Raw genomic sequence first — 26,507 nt, forward strand, 5'->3', positions numbered from 1 at the left:
CAAATTGCAATGTTAAATTTAATAAATTGGCGACAGAAGATGATTTGAAAAGAGAGTTACATTTACATAGCATTTTTCATGATCACTGGATATCTGTGTTTTACTGTCAGTGAAGTACCTTTTTGAAGTGTGATTGTTGTTGTGATGTAAGAAATACAACAACCAATACACACAATCTCCCACAAACCACAATGTGATAACCAGATAAATTATTTTTATGTTGATTGAGGGATAAATATTATGATGTGGAGATGCCGGCGTTGGACTGGGGTAAGCTCAGTAAGAAGTCTCACAACACCAGGTTGAAGTCCAACAGGTTTATTTGGCAGCACTAGCTTTCGGAGTCTTAGGCTCCTTCATCAGCTGAGTGAGGACTTGTGTTCACAAATAGGTCATATACAGACACAAACTCAATTTACAAGATAATGGTTGGAATGCGAGTCTTTACACATAATCAAGTCTTAAAGGTACAGACAATGTGAGTGGAGAGAAGGCCAAGCACAGGTTAAAGAGGTGTGTATTGTCTCCAGCCAGGACAGTTAGTGAGATTTTGCAAGCCCAGGCAAGTCGTGGGGGTTACAGATAGTGTGACACGAACCCAAGATCCTGGTTGATGCTGTCCTCATGTGTGCGGAACTTGGCTATCAGTTTCTGCTCAGCGATTCTGCGTTGTGTGTCGTGAAGGCCGCCTTGGAGAACGAAGTCCTTTAGGACTTGATTATGTGTAAAGACTCGCATTCCAACCATTATCTTGTAAATTGAGTTTGTGTGTGTATATGACCTATTTGTGAACACAGGTCCTCACTCACCTGATGAAGGAGCTTGAGACTCCAAAAGCTAGTGCTGCCAAATAAACCTGTTGGACTTTAACCTGGAGTTGTGAGACTTCTTACTGTGGATAAATATTAGCCAGGACACTGGGGAGAACTCCCCAGACCGTCTTTGAAACAAACCATGGGTTCTTTTTACATCCACCCTCAGTTTAAAGAGGGCATTACTGACAGCGCAACACATGAGTGTCAGCTTTGATTTCTGTGCTTAATTCTTGGAGTGAGACTTTAACTTGGAACCTTGTGACTCAGAAGTAAGAGTGCTACCAACTGAGCCACGGTTACCCGAGTGTTAGAAAGTCCTAAACTACTTCATTCATGTCCTTCAGGGAAGGCCCAATTGACCAAGTTTGCCCTACATGTGACTCCAATATTACACACTTTGGTTGATTCTTAATCTCCTCTGAAGTGACCTAGCCATGCACTGCCTTGTGAAAGTCATCACAGAAAAAAGATTCACCATCACTTCCTCAGGGCAACAATAAAGGTGGCCTTGCTGGTGCCATCCAATATCCCAAGAATCAGTATTAACAAAACATTATTGCGTATGGGACCAATTTCTATGTGTTCACAAATGTTTTATGTATAACTTCACTGATATAGCAAGTATCTACTTAGAAGCAGTGAGAGCTGATTAGTACTGGGTTATATGATGGTTCTTAGTAAAGGAAGCAGCTCTGCATGTGGAGATTTGTAATGTTACCCAACTGCTGGTAAAATTTGTTAATATTCAGGAAGGATTAATGAGAGAAATTAGCTTTTGGACATTGGGAGTTAGCCCTTGCCTTGCATTGGTTTGGGGTAGACCTAGTTGAGTAAAAAGCCAAGGCAGTGAGGCAGCCGGCATTGCCGCAATGTAGAATTGGTTTAATACGATATTGCTTTGGTTACACTGCTAATTTTGCATTCTGTGTGATCACTATCAAATTCATGCAGTGTGTGCAATTACCCCTATCCACTGAAATAATCCTCATCTACAAAGAGCAGCCACTTATATTGGCCAAAATTCAGTTATTAGAATTTGCATTGAAGTCAGTTTCAAAGGTGCCAGTTGGGATTATGAGAGGTGGAAAGTGACCTTTCATTAATCCCTAAATTATTTCTGAATTGATAAATTGCTGATAATGTGTTTTCTCGGAGTGATGAGAATCCAAAGTACACCAGGGGGTACAATATACGACCAAGTAAACGTGATAATCTTCTACTTCCACTTGTTAATTCTTACAAGCTGTATGAAAGCCAGAAACAGGAATATTGCTGTCATGCACAGAAGTGCAACTTGATTTTGCCAGAAACCCCAGGTGCTGAAATCGATATCTTGCTCGATCATGTACATCTCTCCAGGAACTCTGCAAAATACAGAATATGGATCATAGCCGAGCGAATGGAATTCGCCAATTAGGTATCAGTCTTCCTTGTACGAAATGTTTTAAAAATGAACAAAATAGTAAATATCACCAATATTTAACACTCTGGTGTCCTTCCCGGACGTAAATTTGAATTTTAAGATTATCTCTCGTACTGGATTAAATCCTCATTAACTATCAATTTCATTCATTATTTTCTGTACCTTAATAAGATCAAATTCCTCAATTCCATCTCTAGGGAATATTCCCCAAGCCCCCCTCAGCCAAAGTGCCTTCTATTCATCTCAGCTAAAGAACGCAAGATGGAAAGTGCAGCTTTGACAAAGGGTCATCTGGACGTGAAACGTCAGCTCTTTTCTCTCCTTACAGATGCTGCCAGACCTGCTGAGATTTTCCAGCATTTTCTTTTTTGGTTTCAGATTCCAGCATCCGCAGTAATTTGCTTTTATGGAAAGTGCAGCAATACATTGAAGTGTCAGCATAGATTTTGGTAAAGATTATTGTATGTATGTAGCCAGAGGGGATAATAACTGCAGATGGCTTGTGGAATTGATGTTAGTCGTTGCTGGGAGTACGACAGAAAGACTTGGAGATGTTGCAATACAAAGAACAAAGAACAGTACAGCACAGGAAACAGGCCCTTCGGCCCTCCAAGCCTGTGCCGCTCCTTGGTCCAACTAGACCAATCGTTTGTATCCCTCCATTCCCAGGCTGCTCATGTGACTATCCAGGTAAGTCTTAAATGGGTGAAACCAGCAGCTCTCTCGTAAATTAATTCTTTAATCCCGATGTAACGAGTCTTGGTAAACTGCCATTAAAGTTTAGAGTACAAGGAAACTGAATATTTGTAACAGAAGAGAATTTGAAACAATATCGGCCAGTGTTGCCTGATTTTAAAAAGATGCTGATGAGCCACAGGTGTAGCTGTGGCAATATGGTTTTGGCCACTTCATAGTAAAGAAATGGGCGGCACGGTGGCATAGTGGTTAGTACTGCTGTCTCAGCACCAAGGACCCGGGTTCAATTCCAGCCTCGGGTAACTGTCTGTGGAGTTTGCACATTCTCCCTGTGTCTGCGTGGGTTTCCTCTGGGTGCCCCGGTTTCCTCCCACAGTCCCAAAAATGTGCGGATTAGCTTGATTGGCCATGATAAACTTCCCTTTACTGTCAGGGGGAATGGGAGGGTAAATATGTAGGGTTACGGGGGATAGGACAGGACCTGGGTGAGATTGTTGTCAGTGCGGGCTCGATGGGCCAAATAGCCTCCTTATGCACTGTAGATTCTATGAAAAAACCCCTCCAAGTACACAATAAGACTGTCACTTTGTGCACATTTACTTAACATCTGCTGTTCAAAAATGGAGGAAGTAAAGCACTTAAAAGCATCTCAGCATTTTACCATCCAACATACAAAGTGGTTAAAGTTAACGTACAGGCCGGGTGAATATAATTACTGAAATCACATTCTAAACAATAGTGCATATTGCATGGTTTTATTTGCTCATCAGAAATACAATTAGCCACATCTGGATTCTCAATTAGCCACGTGGCTATTGGACACACTGATTTAATTGTTTTAAAAATTAAAAATATTGAGTCAGTTTTTTTTTAAATGCACTCACTTTGTTGAATTCGTGTAAAATATCTGTCCTTTTAGTTCATTGATCACCAGTGCCTACGGAAAGGGGGAAAACAACATATTACTATTGGTCCAACCTATGTTGTTTAGATAGCTGTAGAAAATGTATTTAAGCTTTAAAAACTAAAGCTTTATGGCCTTTTCTAAAGTGCATGGAGCACCTTTACTTACAGTAAGCCCAAGCTGGGTTTGGCTTAGTGAGAATCTTTGGGAAAGATTGGACATAAGTGATGAGCCAATCAACATAGTGACTGGGCAGACACTAATGACTCTCTTCCCCCAATTAACAATCCAAAGGAAAATCTTGATGTTGTATTTCAATGCCACCTGAAGCTACATTACTCTTAACCCTAAATGACAGAATCATAGACGATGCTTCACCATAGGTTTTTAACCTACAGTAAATGTACTAGCAAAGATTTACTTCTTGTTGCTTTCCCCTTCACTTGCTCTCTGCTTTTCCTCTCTCTGCTCCAATCTCCAATTCCTAACGCATTTTATGCCTCGCCCCTGCCCCAACTCCAACCACCAACGTCCTACCCTCACCCTCACCATGCTTCCTAATTTTCCCCTGCAATTTACCCTTTTGCCTTTCCAAAACTTTCCCAGCTCTTCTGCTATGGCTCACAACTCATCACCTGAACGTCTTCAGCCTTTAAACAAACATCCCCACAGAGCATTTGCCAATTCATTCAGAATACCTTTATTTAAATGTTTTGCCTCCATTTGGCACCCTCCTCAAGTGACACAGCTGAGATTGGTAACCTGCTGCGTAGAATCAAGGGAGCAATGCATCATTTTTCCCACATCATGTTTCCGTATTTCCAGCTAACTATGCCACCAGTTAGTATGATGATTTTATAAAATCTATGTCCAGAAACCCACATTTATACCAATTCTAAAGTTAATTTTAAATAAGTTTATCTTACGTTCAATCCATAGCGGAATATACTGGTCCACTGAAGCCAGGAGAGCCATTGCAACATTCTGTTTAAGTTCACCAAAAATCCTCCAAAAACCTACAAATACAAGTGAAGTATATTTCAGAGCTTCCAAATGGGTAAGAGGAACCATCAGAATTTGTAGTGAAATGGACCAAATACAGGATCTTACCATCATGAAGACATATGGGATGGCGATCAGGGCATTGGCTACTGCAAAGGTGTTGACACTTGCACTCACTAGAAAAGCCAAACTCACTGCTGACAAACTGGTGAGGCTGAGAGTCAAGCAGAACAAGAAAAAAGATGCAGCATCTGGCTTCAACCCTGCATTGAAAATATTGGACTCAAAGGTTGAATATGCATTGCATAATGTTAGTGATGAACTATCATCTGGTCATTCATTCATTTGCTGTCTCTGTTGACCTACGTGCAAAATAGTCACCATATTTGCCGACATAACATTGGATTAGTAATCAAGCTGTCCCAGGCTAATGCTCTGGCGTCATGGGTTCAAATCCCAGCATAGCAGCTGTCGAATTTAAATTCTATTAATAAGTCTGGACTACAAAGCTAGTCTCAGTAATGGTGACCGTGACATCTATCATTAGTTGTCGTTAAAACCCATCTGATTCACGTTTTTCCCTTGAGTAGAGGAAATCTGCCATACTCACCTGGTTTGGCCTAGATAAGACTTCAGACCCACGGCAATGGGGTTGACTCTCAGCTGCCCTTACTCAAAGGCCATCAGGGATAGGTAACAAATGCTGGCCTTGCCAATGTCACCAACATCCCAGAAAACAATACAGATTAGAAAACTCCTTTGTGTTTATCCTCAGGCATCCATTCTTGAATATAGTAATTCTTCCGTGACTATAATTTAACTGATGTATCAATTATGCATTAATACAAGTAAGGAATCAATCTAATTGGTTTCATACTTATTATGTGGTCAAGTTTGCCTCCCTATTATATTGGGACACTTGTGTATTTATTCATCATCATTCATGCTGATGACAGGTGAAAGTTGCAAAGACACTTACCCATCATAAAATAAGAAATAGCTGCAAAAGTAAGAATGGGCATGATGCGATTGGGTATCATGTCTGCCAGGATCTTGGACAGGAAGTAAGCTGACGTTCGATAATAGCCGCTCGCCTTTTCATGTCTGATGAAAGAATTAGAATTTTAAAAACTTCAACATCACCACTGTCTCAGATTGTGAGGAATAAGAAGCAGGAGTAGAATGTTAAAGTAATTAACAGAACACGGGTGGCTTGGAGGGGAACGCCACCACCTGGTGGTTACCCTCCAAGCCAATCACCGTCCTAACTTGGAAATATATCACCATTCCTTCACTTACTGGGTCAAAACCCTGGAACTCCCTCCCTAACAGCACTGAGGGTGTACCTACACCATAGGGATTGCAGCAGTTCAAGAAGGCAGCTCACCGCCACCTTTTCAAGGATATTAGGGATGGGTAATAAATGTTGGCGTAGCCAGCGTTAGCCGCATCCCAGTAATGAATTTTTTAAAACATAGGTTTTTGGGCCCAAGATTGCCCTTGGCCCCTCTAATGCATTACACATTGTTTCTGCAATGCTTTAGAACAAAATAAACCTCTCAATGATTTCACAGCTTTCCTCTGGATACCCAAAATTGTGAACAATTTTAATCATCTGCCTAGCAGGAAATTGACTTTGATGAAAAGTGAAATTGGGTAAAGTGTAAGCAGAACAACCCGGTGATGGTACTACAAGCACCCCACACTGAGGAGTAACATCAAGTGGTTCATCTGTTAGTGTGTTTTCAGACTCCTTTTGGTTTTGGCAGTAACCATGGAGCCACGCTATAAGAATCAAGGAAAGTAACTCCCAATTTTAATTCACTTCCCTGAAAAAAAAACTCAGGAACAAAATACTTAGCTGCGTACAAAAAGAGTGTTTTTTCTTGTATGAAGAGTTCCACAGCAGAAAGGTTGCCAAAAACTTGATTGATTACCAGGAAGAAGAATGCACCGATTCTGAAATTTAAAAATATACCCTTGAAACTTGAGTAGATAACTATCAGACAGAAAGGTATGAGAAGCATAGACTCCTTAATGTATTATCACATCAATCCTACAAACTTATACAGGAATAATGGATACCAAATGCCCACCCACATCCTCCTTTCCGTTCACTTTCCTCTGACTGTCCATAGACTAAGCCTCATCTTTATCCCTTTACAACCCCCACTTCAATTAACTTTGAGCTCGGTACAATGTCACACCTGCCCCTGCATTCCCCTCATATCACTTACTCCCACCGTGCTCTGAGGAGGAGCTCACCTCTAGAGAATATTTTTTATTGCAGATTCCCAGCAGCTGCAGTATTTTATTTTTACACTGTCACCGGTCATGGTTATACATTTGCAGTCCATCCTGGGCTTGGCTGGGCTTGTGTGATTGGGACAGATTGCACGTGGAGGCGGATGAAGGCAATGTTGCAGTGGCTGAGACACTTTAGGGTCCGACAAACTGCTCACAAGTACAATTAATATTTATTTTGAGCAAGCTATGCCCACATCCCGAATCACATTGATTTGCAATTCACCATCCTAGAGTTAGTACAGTACAGAAGGAGGCCATTTGGTCCGTTGACTGCATGCCAACTCTGCTACCTGCTGAATTCATGATCTCCACTTGATAGGTGGAAATTTAGGGAAGTGGGTAGTGAGTTCCCTAAATACTCTCATCTAATGCTGAGTGGGTGCAGAGGAAGCCAATAACTGATGCTCTGGGACATTTTACCTATTGGGTTTTATTTATAGAAAGTTATGGAGACTGAATAGAGGCAACGGGGAAATAAATTACCAAAAAATGTTCCCCAATCGAAACTCCTTGGTTCACACAGTTGAATGAAATACATTGTGGATTCAGCTGTTCCTGCATTTCTCCTACCTGTTCTGCAAAGCTTCTGGCATTGTGTGTGGTATTTGATAATATACAAGTCCATTCAATATACCAAAAATTATCATAAGGAGCACTTGAGCAACTGAAGTCTGTGGGTTTCTGCAGAGATTCTTGACTGTTCGACCACACATGATATACAGCTGAAAGTACAAGAATAGATAATGAATGGTTCAGCTAAACTCAGCCAGCAAACACACAAACACTGATCCCACCTCTTGCAACTTGTGAGTTTGTATTTATTATTCCCCTACGTTCACTACATTAGTTGCTCCCATTAGCGGCTCACTTGGTCTCCACTATCTGGAGGGCACCTTTTGCTTTGCCCAATACCTTGTTTAATGAAAGCACATCCCACAGATTGTAACAGAGAACCATTATTGAACATTATTCGGCTCTAATGAAGGGCCATGCAGACTCGAAACGTTGGCTCTATTTTCTCTCCACAGATGCTGTCTAACTTGCTGAGATTTTCCAGCATTTCATGTTTTTTGTTTCAGATTCTAGCATCCGCAGTATTTTGCCTTTAGCCATTATTGAACTACGCCAGGTGAGTTATTTCATGCAGCTCGATTGAAAATCGTTCTTAAAGTTCACTGGTTTATTTACATGTGAATGAACAGTCCACAATTTCCACACCGGCAACAACCAATTTCTGTGCTCCTTGTTTATGAAGAATAATGAAAACACAACTTATTAAACTCTTGAATGATAGCTCACTTCTCAACTAGCTCACGGGATTCAGCTTTCAAATATTTTAGACATTTCCTAATGCTGCAGAAAGAACACAGCTCACCCTCTTCTTCAGAACAATAGAGAATCCACTTTAAGAGATTGAAGGGGAGGGTAAGCAGGTTCCAACTATTAGGCTGGAAATCCCAGCTGCACCTGAGGCCATGTGTGAACAGGAGGTTCCATGATCTTTGCCCAGCAGTCAGCTGGACGTGGCAATTACAGCGCAGAAACAGGTCGCTGAGCAGAGCTAGTCCATGTTGGTGCTTATGGTTCACACACTCTGTCCACCTTAATTCATCTAACCAGATAAACTTACACTTCTATTTCTTTCATGTTTATCCAGCTCCTCACTAAATTCTAGTCACCTCAGCCACTCCCTGTAAAAGTTAGTTCCACATTCTAACCAATTTCTCGGTAATGAAGTTTCTCCAGAGTTCCAAATTGGATTTATCCCCATATACTTACGGCCTCTATTTCTGCTCTAATCTCACAGTGGCAAGATTGTAGATAATAATTCTCTCATTGAATGACTAACGCTTCTATAGAAACATAGAAGATGATAGGAGCAGGAGGAGGCCATTTGGCCCTTCAAGTCTGCTCCGCCATTCATTATGATCATGGCTGATCGTCCAACTCAATACCTAATCCTGCTTTCTCCCCATAACCTTTGATCTCATTCGCCCCAAGTGCTATATCCCAGCCGTCTCTTGAATACATTCAATGTTTTGGCATCAACTACTTCCTGTGGTAATGAATTCCACAGGCTCGCCACTCTTTGGGTGAAGGAATGTCTCCTCACCTCCGTCCTAAATGGTCTATCCCGAATCCTCAGACTGTGACCCCTGGTTCTGGACTCCCCCACCATCGGAAATATCCTCCCTGCATCTACCCTGTCCTCCCTGCATCTACCCTGACTAGTCCTGTTAGAATTTTATAAGTCTCTATGAGATCCCCCCCTCATTCGTCTGAAACAACCCTAATCAATCTCTCCTCATACATCAGTCCCGCCATCCCCGGAATCAACCTGGTAAACCTTCCTGCACTCCCTCAAGAGCAAGAACATCCTTTCTCAGACAAAGAGACCAGAACTGCACACAATACTCTAGGTATGTCTCACCAAGGCCCTGTATAGTTGCAATAACACATCCCTGCTCCTGTACTCGAAACCTCTTGTAACAAAGGCCAACATGCCATTTGCCTTCTTTACCGCCTGCTGCACCTGCATGCTTACCTTCAGTGACTGGTGCACAAGAACACCCAGGTCCCACTGCACATTCCCCTCTCTCAATTTACAGCCATTCAGGCAATAATCTGCCGCCTTGTTTTTGCTTCCAAAGTGAATAACGTCACATTTATCCAAATTATACTGCAGCTGCCATTGATTAGCCCACTCATTCAACCTGTCCAGATCATTCTGAAGGATTTTTGCATCCTCGTCACAGTTCACCCTCCCACCCAACTTGGTATCATCTGTAAACTTTGAGATGTTACATTTTGTTCCCTCACCCAAATCATTAATATATATTGTGAACAGCTGGGGTCCCAACACCGATCCCTGTGGCACCCCACTGACTGCAGCCTGCCAATTTGAAAAGCACCCATTAATTCCTACTCTTTGTTTCCTCTCTGCCAACCAATAAATACCAGGCTGACCCTGCACTTTACAGGCAATTAAATATTTTTGAAGTGTAGTTGTTGCTGGAATAGTTCTTGTTGAGACTAATTTCAGACTGCTAACTTATTGTCAAGATTAAAATGTAGCCTTGGAAATTAATCAATTATCACTGAAATCACAGAAACATGACAATATAACATATTCAGTTCAAGCAACACGGATACAATGAAATGCTCCACAATATGTTTGTTCTTCATCATTGATGGATGTCCCTCGATTTGAGGATGACGTCAACCCGAGGTTGGGAGTTTCTACACGTGACTGAACAGGTTGATTCTCAACTCACATATCTTTGGGGACATGGGCAGAATGTCCCACCGGGTATTGCGATCCCGTGTGCCAGATTGTTTTCCTTTTTCCCTCTCTGCTCCCGCTCTGCCTCACCGTTAAGATTTTGGGACTCAAGGCATGATTGCAGCTTGATGGACAACTGGTTGTCATTCTGAAATAGTTTGTAGCAAATGCCACCCAACTACCAAGATCAATGCTGCCCTGTTTTGAGGAGAGGTTTAGCGTGTCCTTGAAGCATTTATTTTGTCCTCGCCCGGAACTTTAGCCATTTAAAAGCTGAGAGAACAGGACCTGGCAAGAATGGTGCTTTTGGGCCACCCAGGCAGTGTCCAGTCCATCAATGTTGATTTTGCAGGAGATTTGCCTAAATACTGGTGGAACTGGCTTCAAGAAGGACACTAGTCCTTTCATTAAAAGTTTATTTATTAGTCACAAGTAAGGCTTACATTCATACTGCAATGAAGTTACTGTGAAATTCTCCGTGTGAAGACAAATCCAGGAAAAATCTCAAAATCAACACTAGGAACTCTTCATTCCTCTCATTAACCTGAACAAAGCATTAGGTGTGGGGCTCTGTGGATAGTGCTGCAAAGATTTAGAGGTCTGAGAAACTTCATCACAATCTGGCAACTGTTTCATGATGATATGACTGCAACTGTGTTGAGTGGGATTTCTGAAAGAGATGCCTTCAAAATCCAGATTGGTGTCAAAGATGGCTGTGTGATACCCTCCATCCTATTTACAATCTAAAAGATCAACTGCCCTCTGGTGTGAGTATTAAATACTGCCTAGGTGGAAATCTCTTCAACCTCAGTCACTTCTGTGCCAAAACTAAACTGACCACCTTGGATACACACAATCTAGTTGGCAGATGACTGTAGTGCCATTACTCACTCTGCACCAGTTTTACAAGCCACTCTCAATCTTTTCAGTTCTACGAACAAGAACGATGACCTGTCTGTGAATGTTGCCAGCACAGAACTTGCATCAACCCACACCTGGTCAGCCAAACATTCCCATTCCCACATATGTTGAAGGAGAGACTCTGGAATATGTTCAGCATTTCCCAGAGCCTGGCAGCCACCCCTCTCAAAATGTCACCATTAACGAGGAGATCCAACACTGGATCAACTGCAGCAACTCAGCCTTCTACAAACTAGGGCAGCAAGGCGTTTGACAGCAAAGACCTTCACAAGCCGACAAATGTCCTGGTATACAGAGAGCCATCGTCCTCACCATGCTCTTGTACTGCACTGAGACCTGGATTGTGTATCAATGACACTGAAGAGCACTAGAGAAATTCCATCTGCAATGACTCAGTCACATCCTCTGGATTCAATGTGTGTTATTACTTGTTGCATTTAATTATTTCTTCTAACACGAAAAAACACAAGACATTTTTATCTACCTGATACCAGAAAGGCGTTGCATATGAAGATTTAATTTTACTTGAAGAATTTGAGATATCTGGTACAGACAAGGACTTCAGTTCCTTTTCAATGTTGTCGTAGTACTTCGACTGATGAAAGTGAAGAGCCAGGAGATTCTTTTCCCTGCTGGAATCCAAGTCCGTGTGAGTAATGATCATAACCTCTTAAATAAAGAAGAAACAAGTTTCTATGTTTTGATAATACACTGGTTGAGTGACTATGGCATTGCTAATAATATTAGCAACAACTTGGATCTACTGGATAAAAGCAAATTATTGCGGATGCTGGAATCTGAAACCAAAAGAGAAAATGCTTTGACAAAGGGTCACCTGGACTCGAAACGTCAGCTCTTTTCTCTCCTTACAGATGCTGCCAGACCTGCTGAGATTTTCCAGCGTTTTCTCTTTTGGTACTTGGATCTACTTACAACCTTTAATGTAGGAAACATCCCAAACCACACAGAGACAAAGAAGGAAATGTTCAGTCAGCTGATCCAAAGCTTAATTAAATAGGTGAGTTTTAAGGAGGATTTTAAAGGAAGAAAGAGATGTTAAAGTAAAGTTTATTTATTAGTCACAAGTAGGCTTACATTAACACTGCAATGAAGTTACTATGAAAATCCCCTTGTCGCCACACTCCGGCGCCTGTTCGGGTCAATGCACTTAACCAGCACGTCTTTCAGAATGTGGGAGGAAACCGGAGCACCCGGAGAAAACCCATGCAGACACGGGGAGAACGTGCAGACTCCACACAGACAGTGACCCCAAGCTGGGAATCAAACCCAGGTCCCTGGCGAGGCCCCATGTTCAGATGTGGAGGGGTTTAGGGAGGGAATTCCAAAGCTTGGGGCCAAGATAGTTGAACAGACTGTGTGTGTGTGTGGGGGGGGGGGGGGGGGGGGGTTGTGTGTGTGTGTGTGTGGGGGGGTGTAGGTGTAGATGGGGGGAGCAATTTTCTTCTCTCACTCGCCATTACATACAGCTTGGTTGAATTAGACACCATATTAGTAAAATGTAACTAAACGATTATTATCAATAAATTCTGATCATCAATAATACCTGGATTGGGAATTTCATGTGAAGTTGGAACTGCTTCATTAATGACATCCAAGAAGAAATCGGAGGGGTTGTTGTGAGGCTCACATTCGTACCCTACAAATGAACAATTTGCCAACATTATTAAAGGGCAGTGTATAAAGAAGTCAGACGGACGTCTGTACAAAAATAAAATACTGCAGATGCTGGAGATCTGAAAAAGAAACAAAATATCTGGTAAACACAGCAGCCTCTGTGGAGAGAGAAACAGCGCTAATGTTTCAAATTAATTATCTCTCACTAAGAAGTCAACAAAGTTCGAGATGCCCAGGGTTTCAGGAGTAAAAACAAAAGGGGAAATCTGTGAGAGGAGCAAAGGCAGATTGACTGTGAGTAATTTTGCAGTTGTGAGGCTCAAATCCACATTATGAAAACCAGTTTATACCTGGAGTTGGCCCTTCTGTTGGTTGTAAATGTGGAGTTTGGCATTGGCCTCCTGGGAGGACACTTTAAGTAGCTGATTAATCAACGGCTGCCTCTCTTTAGTGAAATTCATTTATTATCACAGACTTATTTCCATTCAGTGAATCCCCAGTTAGCAGAGTGAGTGAAACTTCAGGTCTATCCGAGTTTGTCAGATCGACAAACAACTAGTCAGCACTGAACACAGCTCATGGGGAATTAATGATTAGAATCAGTGGGTTACATTGATCATTTGGGCTACTGGGTAAGTAAATCATTATAATTGATTTTTACACCATATTTCAAAACTCACGAATGAATTAAAAATAGCCAAAAAATGTTCTGCAGTAGATTGGTTGTGCTTTGGTCAGACTGTATCCAATACTGAAACTGTCATTTATATAAACGATGCTTTGCAGAACTGCACTTATATTTACTGACAGATAAACAACTCTGCAATGGGAAACTGGACATAATGACCCTACACATAATGAACTGAGTGCCAGAAGTTTCCCATTCATGCTTTGAGAGAGTAAGAGGGGATAATATCGGAGAATATGAAAAAATATATTATTGGACTAGCATGGATGGCAAGTCCTGTAATCAGAAAAGCTGACTGATCCAGTGAGTGCTTCAACAGTAACTTGGTTTAAAACAGAAACAGGGAAATTCTTCTCCAGAGAAACTTTAATCCACATAAATATACTATAGCCCAACATTAAATGTAACTCCCTTACCCAGATCTTGAAAGTAGTTGATGGTTTCTGCACCAGGACCTTGGTATACAATGTTTCCTTTGCTCATCAATGTTATATAATCCAGCAATTTATAGATGGAATATCGAGGCTGGTGGATTGAGAAGATTATTGTCCTGCTTTGCAATGCCAACCTGAAATTACAAAATCACTTTCTATTTATCTCAGCCAGTGAAGAGTTTCATTAATTTTGGAAGGTGAGAATCAGGACAATGCGGATGAACCATCCACATTTATCAGGCTACCCATCTAAAACAACAAAGAGCAGGCGGTAGAAGGGAAAGGGACCATATCATTGGTCCCATCATTGATGTACATATGGAACAGGAGTTGTTGGAAACATTTTGAGATTCTGACCATTGATGGTGCCAATCAATATCCAAAGTGAATCAAAGACTATGAAACAATCCTATTTTGCCCTCAGTATTATACAATATTGTACATATAGTTCTTCCTCTCATAAAGAAGCAACTATATTAGTATCAGTTGGACACAATAGTGAAGTTTTGATTAGTAGAATATTATAATTCAAGAGCATCAGGAATACATGATAGCTATCAGAAAAATGTTGTTAACTTGCATTCATCCAGTTTCAGATCCTCCAAAATCCATCCAACAGCATTTATTGTGATGAAGGAATAAGAAAGATTTATTTATGTGACATTACTGTGAAGTGATGTGGGCAAATATTAAGGGACAAGAGTTGCATCACAATCTCATCAAGATAACCACTCCTGTACTCTAGATGGTGCATTCAACATGACATTAGTGAGAATCCAATAACACTTCAAAGGAGTTTCTCCTGATCCAAATTGTGGTTGGTTTGATGGGCCGAACGGCCTCCTTCTGCACTGTAGGATCATATGATTCTATGAAACTGAAAAAGTGCATCACAAAACAAAAACATGAACAGCATTTGGTGAAATCATCGCAAACAAAAGCAAAGTGTGATTAAACTTGTTTTAAGAAGAGGGATGGAATCCCCAGCTTCTGTCTGAGAACAAATAGTACAAGCCAATCTAAACTCACATTTCAAATATGCTCTAATATTCTGGAATGTAGGAACAGGGAGTTGTGACAGTTACATGAAGACTTACATGTGAAGTAGCTGCATGATGGAACTGGCTGTGTTTGCATCGAGCCCTGTAGTTGGTTCGTCTAGGAACAAGAGGGAGGGCGAGGTGATTAACTCCATTCCAATACTGCAACGCTTACGCTCCCCGCCAGAAATCCCACGGATGAATTCTGTGCCAACCTGGCAAGATGTCAATAGATCAACAGATTGTTAGCTCAGAATACTTGAAATCAATCAGTGCAAGAAACTACTTAAGAAAGAAATCAGGAGGGCTAAAAGAAGGCATGAGGTTGCTTTGGCAGACAAGGTGAAGGATAATCCTAAGAGCTTCTACAGGTATATTAAGAGCAAAAGGATAGTAAGGGATAAAATTGGTCCTCTTGAAGATCAGAGTGGTCGGCTATGTATGGAACCAAAAGAAATGGGGGAGATATTAAATGGGTTTTTGCATCCATATTTACGAAGGAAACTGGCGTGGAGTCTATGGAAATAAGGCAAACAAGTAGGGAGGTCATGGAACCTATACAGATTAAAGGGGAGGAGGTGCTTGCTGTCTTGAGGCAAATCAGAGTAGATAAATCCCCAGGACCGGACCGGGTATTCCCTCGGACCTTGAAGGAGAGTAGTGTTGAAATTGCAGGGGCCCTGGCAGATATATTTAAAATGTTGGTATCCACAGGTGAGGTGCTGGATGATTGGAGGATAGCTCATGTTGTTCCGTTGTTTAAACAAGGCTCAAAAAGTAATGCGCGAAATTATAGGCCGGTAAGTTTGACGTCAGTAGTAGGTAAATTATTGGAAGGAGTACTAAGAGATAGGATCTACAAATATTTGGACAGACAGGGACTTATTAGGGAGAGTCAACATGGCTTTGTGCGTAGTAGGTCATGTTTAACCAATCTATTAGAGTTTTTCGAGGAGGTTACCAGGAAAGTGGATGAAGGGAAGGCAGTGGATGTTGTCTACGTGGACTTCAGTAAGGCCTTTGACAAGGTCCCGCATGGGAGGTTAGTTAGGAAGGTTCAGTCGCTAGGTATACATGGAGAGGTAGTAAATTGGATTAGACATTGGCTCAATGGAAGAAGCCAGAGAGTGGTAGTGGAGGATTGCTTCTCTGAGTGGAGGCCTGTGACTAGTGGTGTGCCACAGGGATCAGTGCTGGGTCCATTGTTGTTTGTCATCTATACCAATGATCTGGATGATAATGTGGTAAATTGGATCAGCAAATTTGCTGATGATACAAAGATTGGAGGTGTAGTGGATAGTGAGGAAGGTTTTCAAAGCTTGCAGAGGGATTTGGACCAGCTAGAAAAATGGGCTGAAAAATGGCAGATGGAGTTTAATGCAGACAAGTGTGAGGTATTGCACTTTGGAAGGACAAACCAAGGTAGAACATACAAGGTAAATGGTAGGACACTGAAGAATGCAGTAGAACAGAGGGATCTGGGAATAGAGATACATAATTCCCTAAAAGTGGCGTCACAGGTAGATAGGGTCGTAAAGAGTGCTTTTGGTACACTGGCCTTTATAAATCAAAGTATTGAGTAGAAGAGTTGGAATGTTATGGTGAGGTTGTATAAGACATTGGTGAGGCCGAATTTAGAATATTGTGTGCAGTTTTGGTCACCTAATTACAGGAAGGATATTAATAAGGTTGAAAGAGTGCAAAGAAGGTTTACAAGGATGTGGCTGGGACTTGAGAAACTGAGTTATAGAGAAAGGTTGAATAGGTTAGGATTTTATTCCCTGGAGCGTAGAAGAATGAGGGGAGATTTGATAGAGGCGTATAAAATTATGATGGGTATAGATAGAGTGAATGCAAGCAGGCTTTTTCCACTGAGGCTAGGGGAGAAAAAAACTAGAGGACATGGGTTAAGGATGAAGGGGGAAAAGTTTAAAGGGAATATTAGGGGAGGCGTCTTCACACGGAGAGTGGTGGGAGTGTGGAATGAGCTGCCAGATGAAGTGGTGAATGCGGGCTCACTTTTAACATTTAAGAAAAACTCGGACAGGTACATGGATGAGAGGGGTGTGGAGGGATATGGTCCAGGTGCAGGTCAGTGGGACGAGGCAGAAAAATGGTTCGGCACAGCCAAGAAGGGCCAAAAGGCCTGTTTCTGTGCTGTAATGTTCTATGGTTCTATGGGAACAGCTTCCACACACTCAGCACCTGCCGCCCCTCCATCAACCTGAACCACAGCGTCCTCCCAGATTAATGCTGGCAAAGATGGATTTCATTTCCCAAAATCATCTCAGGGATTGATTCTATTCAGCCTCTAGCTGCCAGGCAAGGTTAGTGAAAAGCAGAGCTTTGGTGTAAAGCTTGAATCTGAGGTTCACTTCTCACATTCCAGCTAATATGATGCCCCTTTCCCTTTATTTTCAACTATCCAGCATGGTGGCACAGTGGTTAGCACTGCTGCCTCACAGCGCCAGGGTCCCAGGTTCAATTCCGGCCTTGGGTCACTGTCTGTGTGGAGTTTGCACATTCTCCCCATGTCTGCGTGGGTTTCCTTCGGGTGCTCCAGTTTCCCCCCACACTCCAAAGATGTGCGGGTTAGGTTGATTGGCCATGCTAAATTGACCCTAGTGTCAGGGGGATTAGCCGAGTAAATGCATGGGGTTATGGGAATAGGGCTTGGGTGAGATTGTGGTCGGTACAGACTCAATAGGCCAAAGGGCCTCCTTCTGTACTGTAGGGATTCTATGATTCTCTCCCCATCCATTCTTTCTTATCTTGCAACTTTCCATTGCAGTTCAATCCTTGTGACCTTTCACCATCAAACAATGCCATTTGAAATATATTATTGAAAAGAATGAAACATAGATTGTTTCATACAAAACGAGATTGTTTTGGCAGATAAGGCAAAGGAGAATCCAAAGAGCTTCGACAAATACATAAAGGGCAAAAGAGTAACAAGTGAGAGAGTAGGGCCTCTTAAGGATCAACAAGGTCATCTATGTGCGGATCCATAAGAGATGGGTGAGATTCTAAATGGATATTTCTCATCAGTATTTACTGTTGAGAAAAGCATGGATGTTAGGGAACTTGGGGAAATAAATAGTGATGTCTTGAGGAGTGTACATATTACAGAGAAGGAGGTGCTGGAAGTCTTAAAGCGCATCAAGGTAGATAAATCCCTGGGACCTGATGACATTGTGGGAGGCTCGGGAGGAAATTGCGGGTCCCCTAGCCGAGATATTTGAATCATCGATAGTCACGGGTGAGGTGCCTGAAGATTGGAGAGTGGCAAATGTTGTGCCTTTGTTTAAAAAGGGCTGCAGGGAAAAGCTTGGGAACTACAGGCCAGTGAGCCTCACATCTGTGATGAGTAAATTGTTGGAAGGTATTTTGAGAGACAGGATCTGCAGGCATTTAGAGATGCAAGTACTGATTAGGGACAGTCAGCATGGCTTTGTGAGTGGAAAATCATGTCTCACAAATTTAATTGAGTTTTTTGAAGGGGTAATCAAGAAGGTAGATGAGGGCAGTGCAGTTGATGTTGGCTACATGGATTTTAGCAAGGCCTTTGACAAGGTACTGCATGGTAGGTTGTTGCATAAGGTTAAATCTCATGGGATCCAGGGTGAAGTATCTAAATGGATGCAAAACTGGCTCCTTGACAGAAGCCAGAGGGTGGGTTGTAGAGAGTTGTTTTTCAAACTGGTGGCCTGTGACCAGCGGTGTGCCTCAGGGATCAGTGCTGGGCCCACTGTTATTTGTCATTTATATTAATGATTTGGATGAGAATATAGGAGGCATGGTTAGTAAGTTTGCAGATGACACCAAGACTGGTGGCATATGGACAGTGAAGAAAGTTATCTCCAATTACAAGTGGATCTTGATCAACTGGGCCAGTGGGCTGACGAATGGCAGATGGAGTTTATTTTAGACAAATGCGAGGTGATGCATTTTGGGAGATTGAACCAGGGCAGGACTTACTCAGTTAATGGTAGGGCATTGGGGAGAGTTACAGAACAAAGAGATCTAGGGATACATGTTCATAGCTCCTTGAAAGTGGAGTCACAGGTGGACAGAGTGATGAAGAAGGCATTCAGCATGCTTGGTTTCATTGGTCAGAACATTGAATACAGGAGTTGGAATATCTTGTTGAAGTTGTACAAGAGATTGGTAAGGCCATACTTGGAATACTGTGTGCAATTCTGGTCACCCTATTATAGAAAGGATATTATTAAACTAGAAAAAGTGCAGAAAAGATTTACTAGGATGCTATCGGGAGTTAATGGATTGAGTTATAAGGAGAGGCTGGATAGACTGGGGCTTTTTTCTCTGGAGCATAGGAGGCTGAGGAGTGACCTTACAGAGGTCTATAGAATAATGAGGGGCACAGATCAGCTAGATAGTCAATATCTTTTCCCAAAGGTAGGGGAGTCTAAAACTAGACTGCATAGGTTTAAGGTGAGAGGGAGAGATACAAAAGTGTCCAGAGGGGCAATTTTTTCACACAGAGGGTGGAGAGTGTCTGGAACAAGCTGCCAGAGGTAGTAGTAGAGGTGGGTACAATTTTGTCTTTTAAAAAGCATTTAGGTAGTTACATGGGTACGATGGGTATAGAGGGATATGGGCCAAATGCGGGCAATTGGGATTAACTTAGGGGTTTTAAAAAACAGGGCGGTATGGACAAGTTGGGCCGAAGGGCCTGTTTCCATGCTGTAAACCTCTAGGACTCTATGACTCTATGACTCTATATGGCAGGTCATTGCACTCATCTCTGCGGTAAAACCAAACATGGCAATATAAATTGCATCAGGAAATGCACAAAGTGCAGCAGCTCTGTAAAACAGGGGATATTATTACATGAGTAATAAAACAGAAAGTAAAAGTGCTCTATTTTGTGGCGGCTGATCGTCCTGTTTACTTCACAGACTTCTTCACATTTTATGGTGGTGGATTTGTGGGACTCGCTTCCCCAGAGCGCGGTGGAGTCTGAACCATGACATTGTTTCAGGAAGGAGATAGATATATTTCTGGTTGAAAAACAGGTTAAAGTAAGAAGTCTCACAACACCAGGTTGAAGTCCAACAGGTTTATCTGGAATCACGAGCTTTTGGAGCACTGCTCCTTCTTCAGTTGAGTTTCACCTGACTCACCTGAGTGTAGCGAAGCTCGTGATTCCAAATAAATCTGTTTCTTACATGTGACTTTGTACATGTGGATCATGAATACTGACATTGATCTGTTGGACAGAATGACATCTGTCTGTGCTTTAACCTCTGGGTAAAATTACCTTGGTATTGGCGCAGTCTTGTAATCCAAGTTCATCAATGACTTTGTTCACTTTTTGTTGCTTCTCCTCAAACGTATACAATTTTTTCAACAGTCGAAGGTTTGCAGAAAACTCCAGATTTTCTTTCACCGTTAATGTTCCCATCAGGATATCGTCCTATTATTAAAGAAAGCTACATTTAGTAAGTTTTTCCAAAATTGTACCACATGGTTTTTTTTTAATTGGACTATCCTTTTAATGCACAAAGTAGCCACGAATGAGCAAAGCCAATTCTCAGCTCCTCAGTCTCGGTAGAAACTTAGAGTGCCCATTAAAATATCCAACTGTTTCTTAAATAATTCCAGGATTTTGTCTCTGTGACCGACACGTACCTTTATCACTCACTGTGAAGACAAACTTCCTGATGTCAATCCTGAATTAATCTTTTCTCAGTTTGAACTGAGTCCCCTGGTTCATTTAGGACAAGTTTGGGCCAGATCTTGCTGAGGAGTTAATGATGAGCTTAATGCAGCGAAGCAATATCATTGCACCAAATATGCAGCAACAATCAAGGGAAGGGCAGATGCTCAACTAAGCACAGAAATCCCAAAGCTTCTGTCAGAGTTTCCCTGCTTCATGGTTAACTTTAGGAAATCAACATCTTGCTGCCTGTCCCACTATTAAAATACAATGAATTCCTGACTTCACTGTATTTAGACTGTAGATAAAAACTAAACTTGACATAGAAAGTGTCATAGAGTCATAGAGATATACAACACGGAAACAGGCCCTTCAGCCCAACTCAACCATGCCGACCAGGTTTCCGACACTGAACTAGTCCCAGTTACCTGCATTTGGCCCAGATCCCTCTAAACCTTTCCCATCCATCTACCTGTCCAAATGTCATTTAAATGTTGTAATTGTACCCAACTCTACCACCTCCTCTGGCAACTCATTCCACATACGCGGCACCGTCTGTGTGAAAAGGTTGCCCCTCGGGTCCCTTTTAAATCTTTTCCCTCTCACCTTAAATCTATGCCCTCTAGTTTTGGGCTTCCCTACCCTAGAGAAAATACCTGAGCAATTCACCTTATCAATGCCCCTCATGATTTTATAAACCTCTATAAGGTCACTCCTCATCCTCCTACACTCCAGGGGAAAAAGTCCCAGCCTATCCAGCCTCTCCTTATAATTCAAACCTTCCAGTCCCAGTAACATCCTTGTAAATCTTTTTTGCACCCTTTCCAGTTTAATAACATCCTTCCTGTAGCAGGGCGACCAGAATTGTATGCAATACTCCAAATGTAGCCATACCAATGTTTTGTGATGTAATTTCAAATCTAAGGACCCTTTTAATGGTGAGATCAGTGTTAATTACTGCCAGCCAACCTCTCTGGCACTGAAATTTAGCACTAAAGTGTGGAGTCTCATTCCATCAGATATTAAATTGTTGGAGACTTGAAGAATGTGAAAGAGTTTTCAAATTGGAGAGAACATATTGAATGGCACTGCACCAGGTTCCAATCAGGTCTTCTGGCACTACTTCGACTCTGGCAGGGGAATTAATCGATTTACAGGGTACGATACTGACATGACTCAAAACATACGCACATGCCACAGAAAATCTCACTGACATTGCAACTCTCACCTGCACAACATAAGCAGACTGGAGGTTAAAATTTGAGTCCATGATTTGGCCATTCAGGAGAATCTGACCTGATTTGAGTCCTTTTGGGTCCTTCCGATTTGCTAACAAATCTAGAAGCCTATGAAAAGAAGAGACAGTCTTTAGACCAGCGCCAAGAGGAAACATTCTGGTAGTTTTGTGCAATTGCGATACTTTGTGACTTGTCTTGTATGACTCACGAGGTCTTTCCACTTCCTGTTGGACCAAGGATAGCGTTCATGCCAGGTCTCATCACCCCACTGAAATAAAGGACACACAATGAACGGTGATAGCCAAGTCTATCAATATACATTGCCCATCTCCTTAACACAAACTCTCCTATCCAAAAACTCAATTATTACAACTCAAACACAAAAGGTGAAGACATTATTGCAATATCCATTAACTTTGATATCCATTTTCAAGTTCACTCTTCAGAAGATTCAGCATGACCTTAATCAGCACTCTGACCCCCAACAACAGATTTATTCTCAAGATTACTTAAACATCCAGTCATTATGCAGCTATCAAAATCGCAAGCAAGGGTATAGAAAATGTAGTTAATGAGGGAATTTGACCTTAGAATCCACCCTGAAGTGACCCTGCTGCAGTAATTGATTAGAAAATGCTAAGTGTGCCCAAAGAGAAGGAACAGGACACTCATTTTTTAAAAAAGTTTATTTATTAGTCACAAGTAGGCTTACATTAACACTGCAACAAAGTTACTGTGAAAATCCCCTAGTCGCCACACTCCGGTGCCTGTTTGGGTACACTGAGGGAGAACTTAGAATGGCCAATTCACCTAACCAGCACATCTTTGAACTGTGGAAGGAAACCGGAGCACCCGGAGGAAACCCACACAGACACAGGGAGAACGTGCAGACTCCACACAGACAGTGACCCAACCGGGAATCGAACCCCGGTCCCTGGCGCTGTGAGGCAGCAGTGCTGGCCACTGTGCCACCGAGCCACCCCTAGCAAGTTCAAATGGAGTTGATGTGTGAACAATAGCCAGGAGGTCAGCAACATTGAAATAGACACTATCCAAATGTGATGTGGAAGGAAGGATTCGTGAGACCAGGTGAGTGACAGAAAAACATAACAACTAAACATTCTTGGTTAAAGTCAAGAATCATTGGAAGATAGCAGACCAGTTATTTTATCATCTGTGGCAGGAAATGTTCAGACTCCATATATTTAGATAATAAGGGGGAAAAAACAGCAACGTTTTCAGAAGGGTCAGTTATCCTCGACAAACCTCAGAATTCTTTGAGGGAACTGGGAGACAAGAAGAGGCCATTTAGCCCTTCTAACTGTGCTGCTGTTCAATTAGACCAGGGCTGATCTGTGTTGTAACTCATTATTTAACTCAATTTACCCATCTTAGTTCCATAACACCTCAATCCCCATGTCCAGCAAAAATCTATCACCCTTAGTTTTGACATTTCCAATCAATCTCCAACCTCAGTGGCTGTTTGATGGAGAGAGTTCCCAAATTTCCAATCTCAGCTGCAAGAGGAAGTGTTTCCTAACATGACCCCCTGAATGGCCTGATTCAAATTTTAAGGTTCTGCCCCCTTGTTCTGGACACCCCCCCCCCCCCCCCCCCCCACCCCGCCGCCACCCCCACCCCCCTCCCCACCACCGGAGAATATAGTTTTGTCCAATCAAATGTTTCAATCATTCTAAACAACTCAGATCAGCCTTTAGTTTCCTACATTCAGCTAGTCAATGGAACCTGCCCCCCCAATCTAACCCCAGTGTCATTGGCAGATTGGGTGATGGACATAATGTACATGGACTGTAGGGAACTCTTTGACAAGATAAAACAGAAGTTGCAGAAGTTTAACAGAGGTGAAATCCCAGGTAGGAAAATAAATTGGATTTAAAAATTTGTTCGAAAAGAGGAAACAGGAGTTAAGGAGTTAAGGACAGTTTTTCAGAGCAGTAAGTCACAGGGTTTAGTTCTGGGTCGGGCTGTTCATTATTAGGATAAAAACTTACATGGAATAGTGCTGGGTTGTGCAGGTGACATCAAAACAGGGAATAGAATCAACTCCTTAGAGGACAAGAGGAGGTGCCAAGTGATAGCGTTAAAATGAGGGAATGGGCTGAAATGTGACAGGTGGCATTCGATGCCAGTAAGTGTGTCGTGAGAATGGGGTTGTAACAGGATGTAACTGCAGCAATTATACTGGGAGTGGCAGTAAACTCAGTGCAATGAAATATCAGAGGAGGTTGGAGCATAGGTTCACAGGGTATTGAACCATAGAATCCTACAGAAGGAGGCCATTCAGCCCATCGAGTCTGCACCGACCACAATCCCACCCAGGCCCTACCCTCATAACCCCATGCATTTACCCTAGCTAGTCCCCCTCACACTAAGGGGCAATTCAGCATGGCCAATCCACCTAACCTGCACATCTTTGAAGATGGAGAAAGCTTTTTTTAAAAAAGAATCTAGTGTCGTTCCATGTTTTAACCACAGAGATACAGAATATAACAAACAAGATACAAATGATGAAATCAAAACAGAAAATGCTGGAAAAACTCAGCAGGTCTGGCAGCATCTGTGGAGAGAGAAACAGAGTTAACGTTTTGAGTCTGCATGCATGTTCTTCACTCTGAAACCTGAACTCTGTTTCTCCCTCCACAGATGCTGCCAGACCTGCTGAGTTTTTCCAGCATTTTTTTGGTTTTTTATTTAAGATTTCCAGCATCCGCAGTATTTTGCTTTTATTAAATAGATGCCGATTTTGTGTGTAAACCTTATAAAGTCTTCAATTGGAGAATTGTGTGCTTGTGTTGGACCACACACTACCGGAAGTGAGAATGCACATTTTGTGAGTGTGAAACATAGCTTCACTGGGGTCTGCCAGAATCCAGGATGATAAAACAATATGCTTAAAACTCCGAAATGATGGGACAGAGCAGGTAGAAACAACCTGTTTCCGATCTGTAAAGAGTCAGCAACGGAGGGAAGAGTGAACATAAGGAATTTAAAACAGAGAGCAGGAGAAACTCCTTCACACAGGAAGTTATGAGTCTGTGAAATTCACCCACAGGGCTAGTGGCTGAGGTGGATATTAGACTGGATGGGTGATAGAAACCTGAGAACAGGGTGAGAGAATGTGGCTCAGATTATCACTCTGCAGGAAGTGAAACAATTTCTCAGTTCAAGTCAAAGAGAGCTGGTCAATGTCCAGGAAGGGAAGTTGCACAGGCCACAGGTGAAGTGTCAGCTGTGAAGGGTCGCCCTGAATTCACAAGTTATTTCCAATGCTGGCGGTAGGCTTGTGGATTATCTACACACTGCTCACTCTCGGTCCAGGACACAATGTGAGGAAAGCAGACTAGGCAGTCTTACCTGACTCCACACAGGATTTCTTTCTCTTTCCTCTGGCTGCAGATACTCCTTCGTGTATCCACCACATATCTGATGTTGTTAAAAGTCAGAATCGGACCAGAACAGTGAAACTTTGAGCTTTTCTCATTTCTGTTCTGCATTGATGATTCCATTTAGAAATCAGCCTGAGCAAAGGTGAAGTTCTTATCTTATACTACACAGAGAAACATGTGACCATAGATTACAAGCCGTATTTCTGATAGGAAAGATGCCATTAGCTACCTAACTGTTTATAATAATCTCTCCAATGTAACCAGCCAATTAGAATTGTGTAAGAACTTTTATTTCCAAGATGTTTTTATTCGTCACCATTTTCATTTATTTTTGGAAACATAGAGTCATAGAGCATGGAAACAGGCCCTTCGGCCCAACTTGTCCATGCTGCCCTTTTATTTAAACCCCTAAGCTAGTCCCAATTGCCCGCGTTTGGCCAATATCCCTCTATACCCATCTTACCCATGTAACTATCTAAATGCTTTTTAAAAGATAAAGTTGTACCCGCCTCTACTACTACCTCTGGCAGCTTGTTGCAGACACTCACCACCCTCTGTGTGAAACAATTGCCCCTCTGGACCCTTTTGTATCTCTCCCCTCTCACCTTAAACCTATGCCCTCTAGTTTTAATTCCCCTAGCTTTGGGAAAAGATATTGACTATCTAGCTGATCTATGCCCCTTATTATTTTATAGACCTCTATAAGATCACCCCTCAGCCTTCTATGCTCCAGAGAAAAAAGTCCCAATCTATCCAGCCTCTCCTTATAACTCAAACCATCAAGTCCCGGTAGCATCCTAGTAAATCTTTTCTGCACTCTTTCTAGTTTAATAATATCCTTTCTATAATAGGGTGACCAGAACTGTACACAGTATTCCAAGTGTGGCCTTACCAATGTCTTGTACAACTTCAACAAGATGCCCCAACTCCTGTATTCAATGTTCTGACCAATGAAACCAAACATGCCGAATGCCTTCTTCACCACCCTGTCCACCTGTGACTCCACTTTCAAGGAGCTATGAACATGTACC

General features: G+C 42.1%; 1 protein-coding gene across 1 annotated transcript; it reads right to left on the reverse strand.

Moving 5' to 3' along the window:
- On the reverse strand, positions 1-25,606 carry abcg2c (ATP-binding cassette, sub-family G (WHITE), member 2c). The gene is made up of 15 exons (XM_078199347.1): positions 25,445-25,606; positions 22,278-22,337; positions 22,060-22,177; positions 20,433-20,588; positions 15,206-15,363; positions 14,091-14,242; positions 12,916-13,008; positions 11,836-12,020; positions 7,718-7,869; positions 6,710-6,799; positions 5,820-5,944; positions 4,949-5,103; positions 4,765-4,854; positions 3,819-3,871; positions 1-2,179 (listed from the first exon to the last, which is right to left on the reverse strand). Exons 1-15 carry the CDS (start codon positions 25,594-25,596, stop codon positions 2,032-2,034), a joined length of 1,887 nt encoding a protein of 628 aa, XP_078055473.1. The 5' UTR covers positions 25,597-25,606; the 3' UTR covers positions 1-2,031.
- Between the last annotated feature and the right edge of the window lie 901 nt (positions 25,607-26,507).

This window comes from Mustelus asterias, chromosome 28, assembly GCF_964213995.1.
Source record: "Mustelus asterias chromosome 28, sMusAst1.hap1.1, whole genome shotgun sequence".
NCBI classification, from domain to species: Eukaryota; Metazoa; Chordata; class Chondrichthyes; order Carcharhiniformes; family Triakidae; genus Mustelus; species Mustelus asterias.

What these genes read in the sequence shown, in the direction of transcription:
- abcg2c (XM_078199347.1), bottom strand. Translation starts at nt 25,596, where the DNA reads ATGGAATCATCAATGCAGAACAGAAATGAGAAAAGCTCAAAGTTTCAC. An exon ending in CAAGAAAAAACACTCTTTTT is followed by an intron (nt 5,945 to 6,709) that starts GTACGCAGCTAA and finishes TTCTTTCATCAG; the next exon opens with ACATGAAAAGGCGAGCGGCT. An exon ending in TATTTCTTATTTTATGATGG is followed by an intron (nt 5,104 to 5,819) that starts GTAAGTGTCTTT and finishes TTTTCAATGCAG; the next exon opens with GGTTGAAGCCAGATGCTGCA.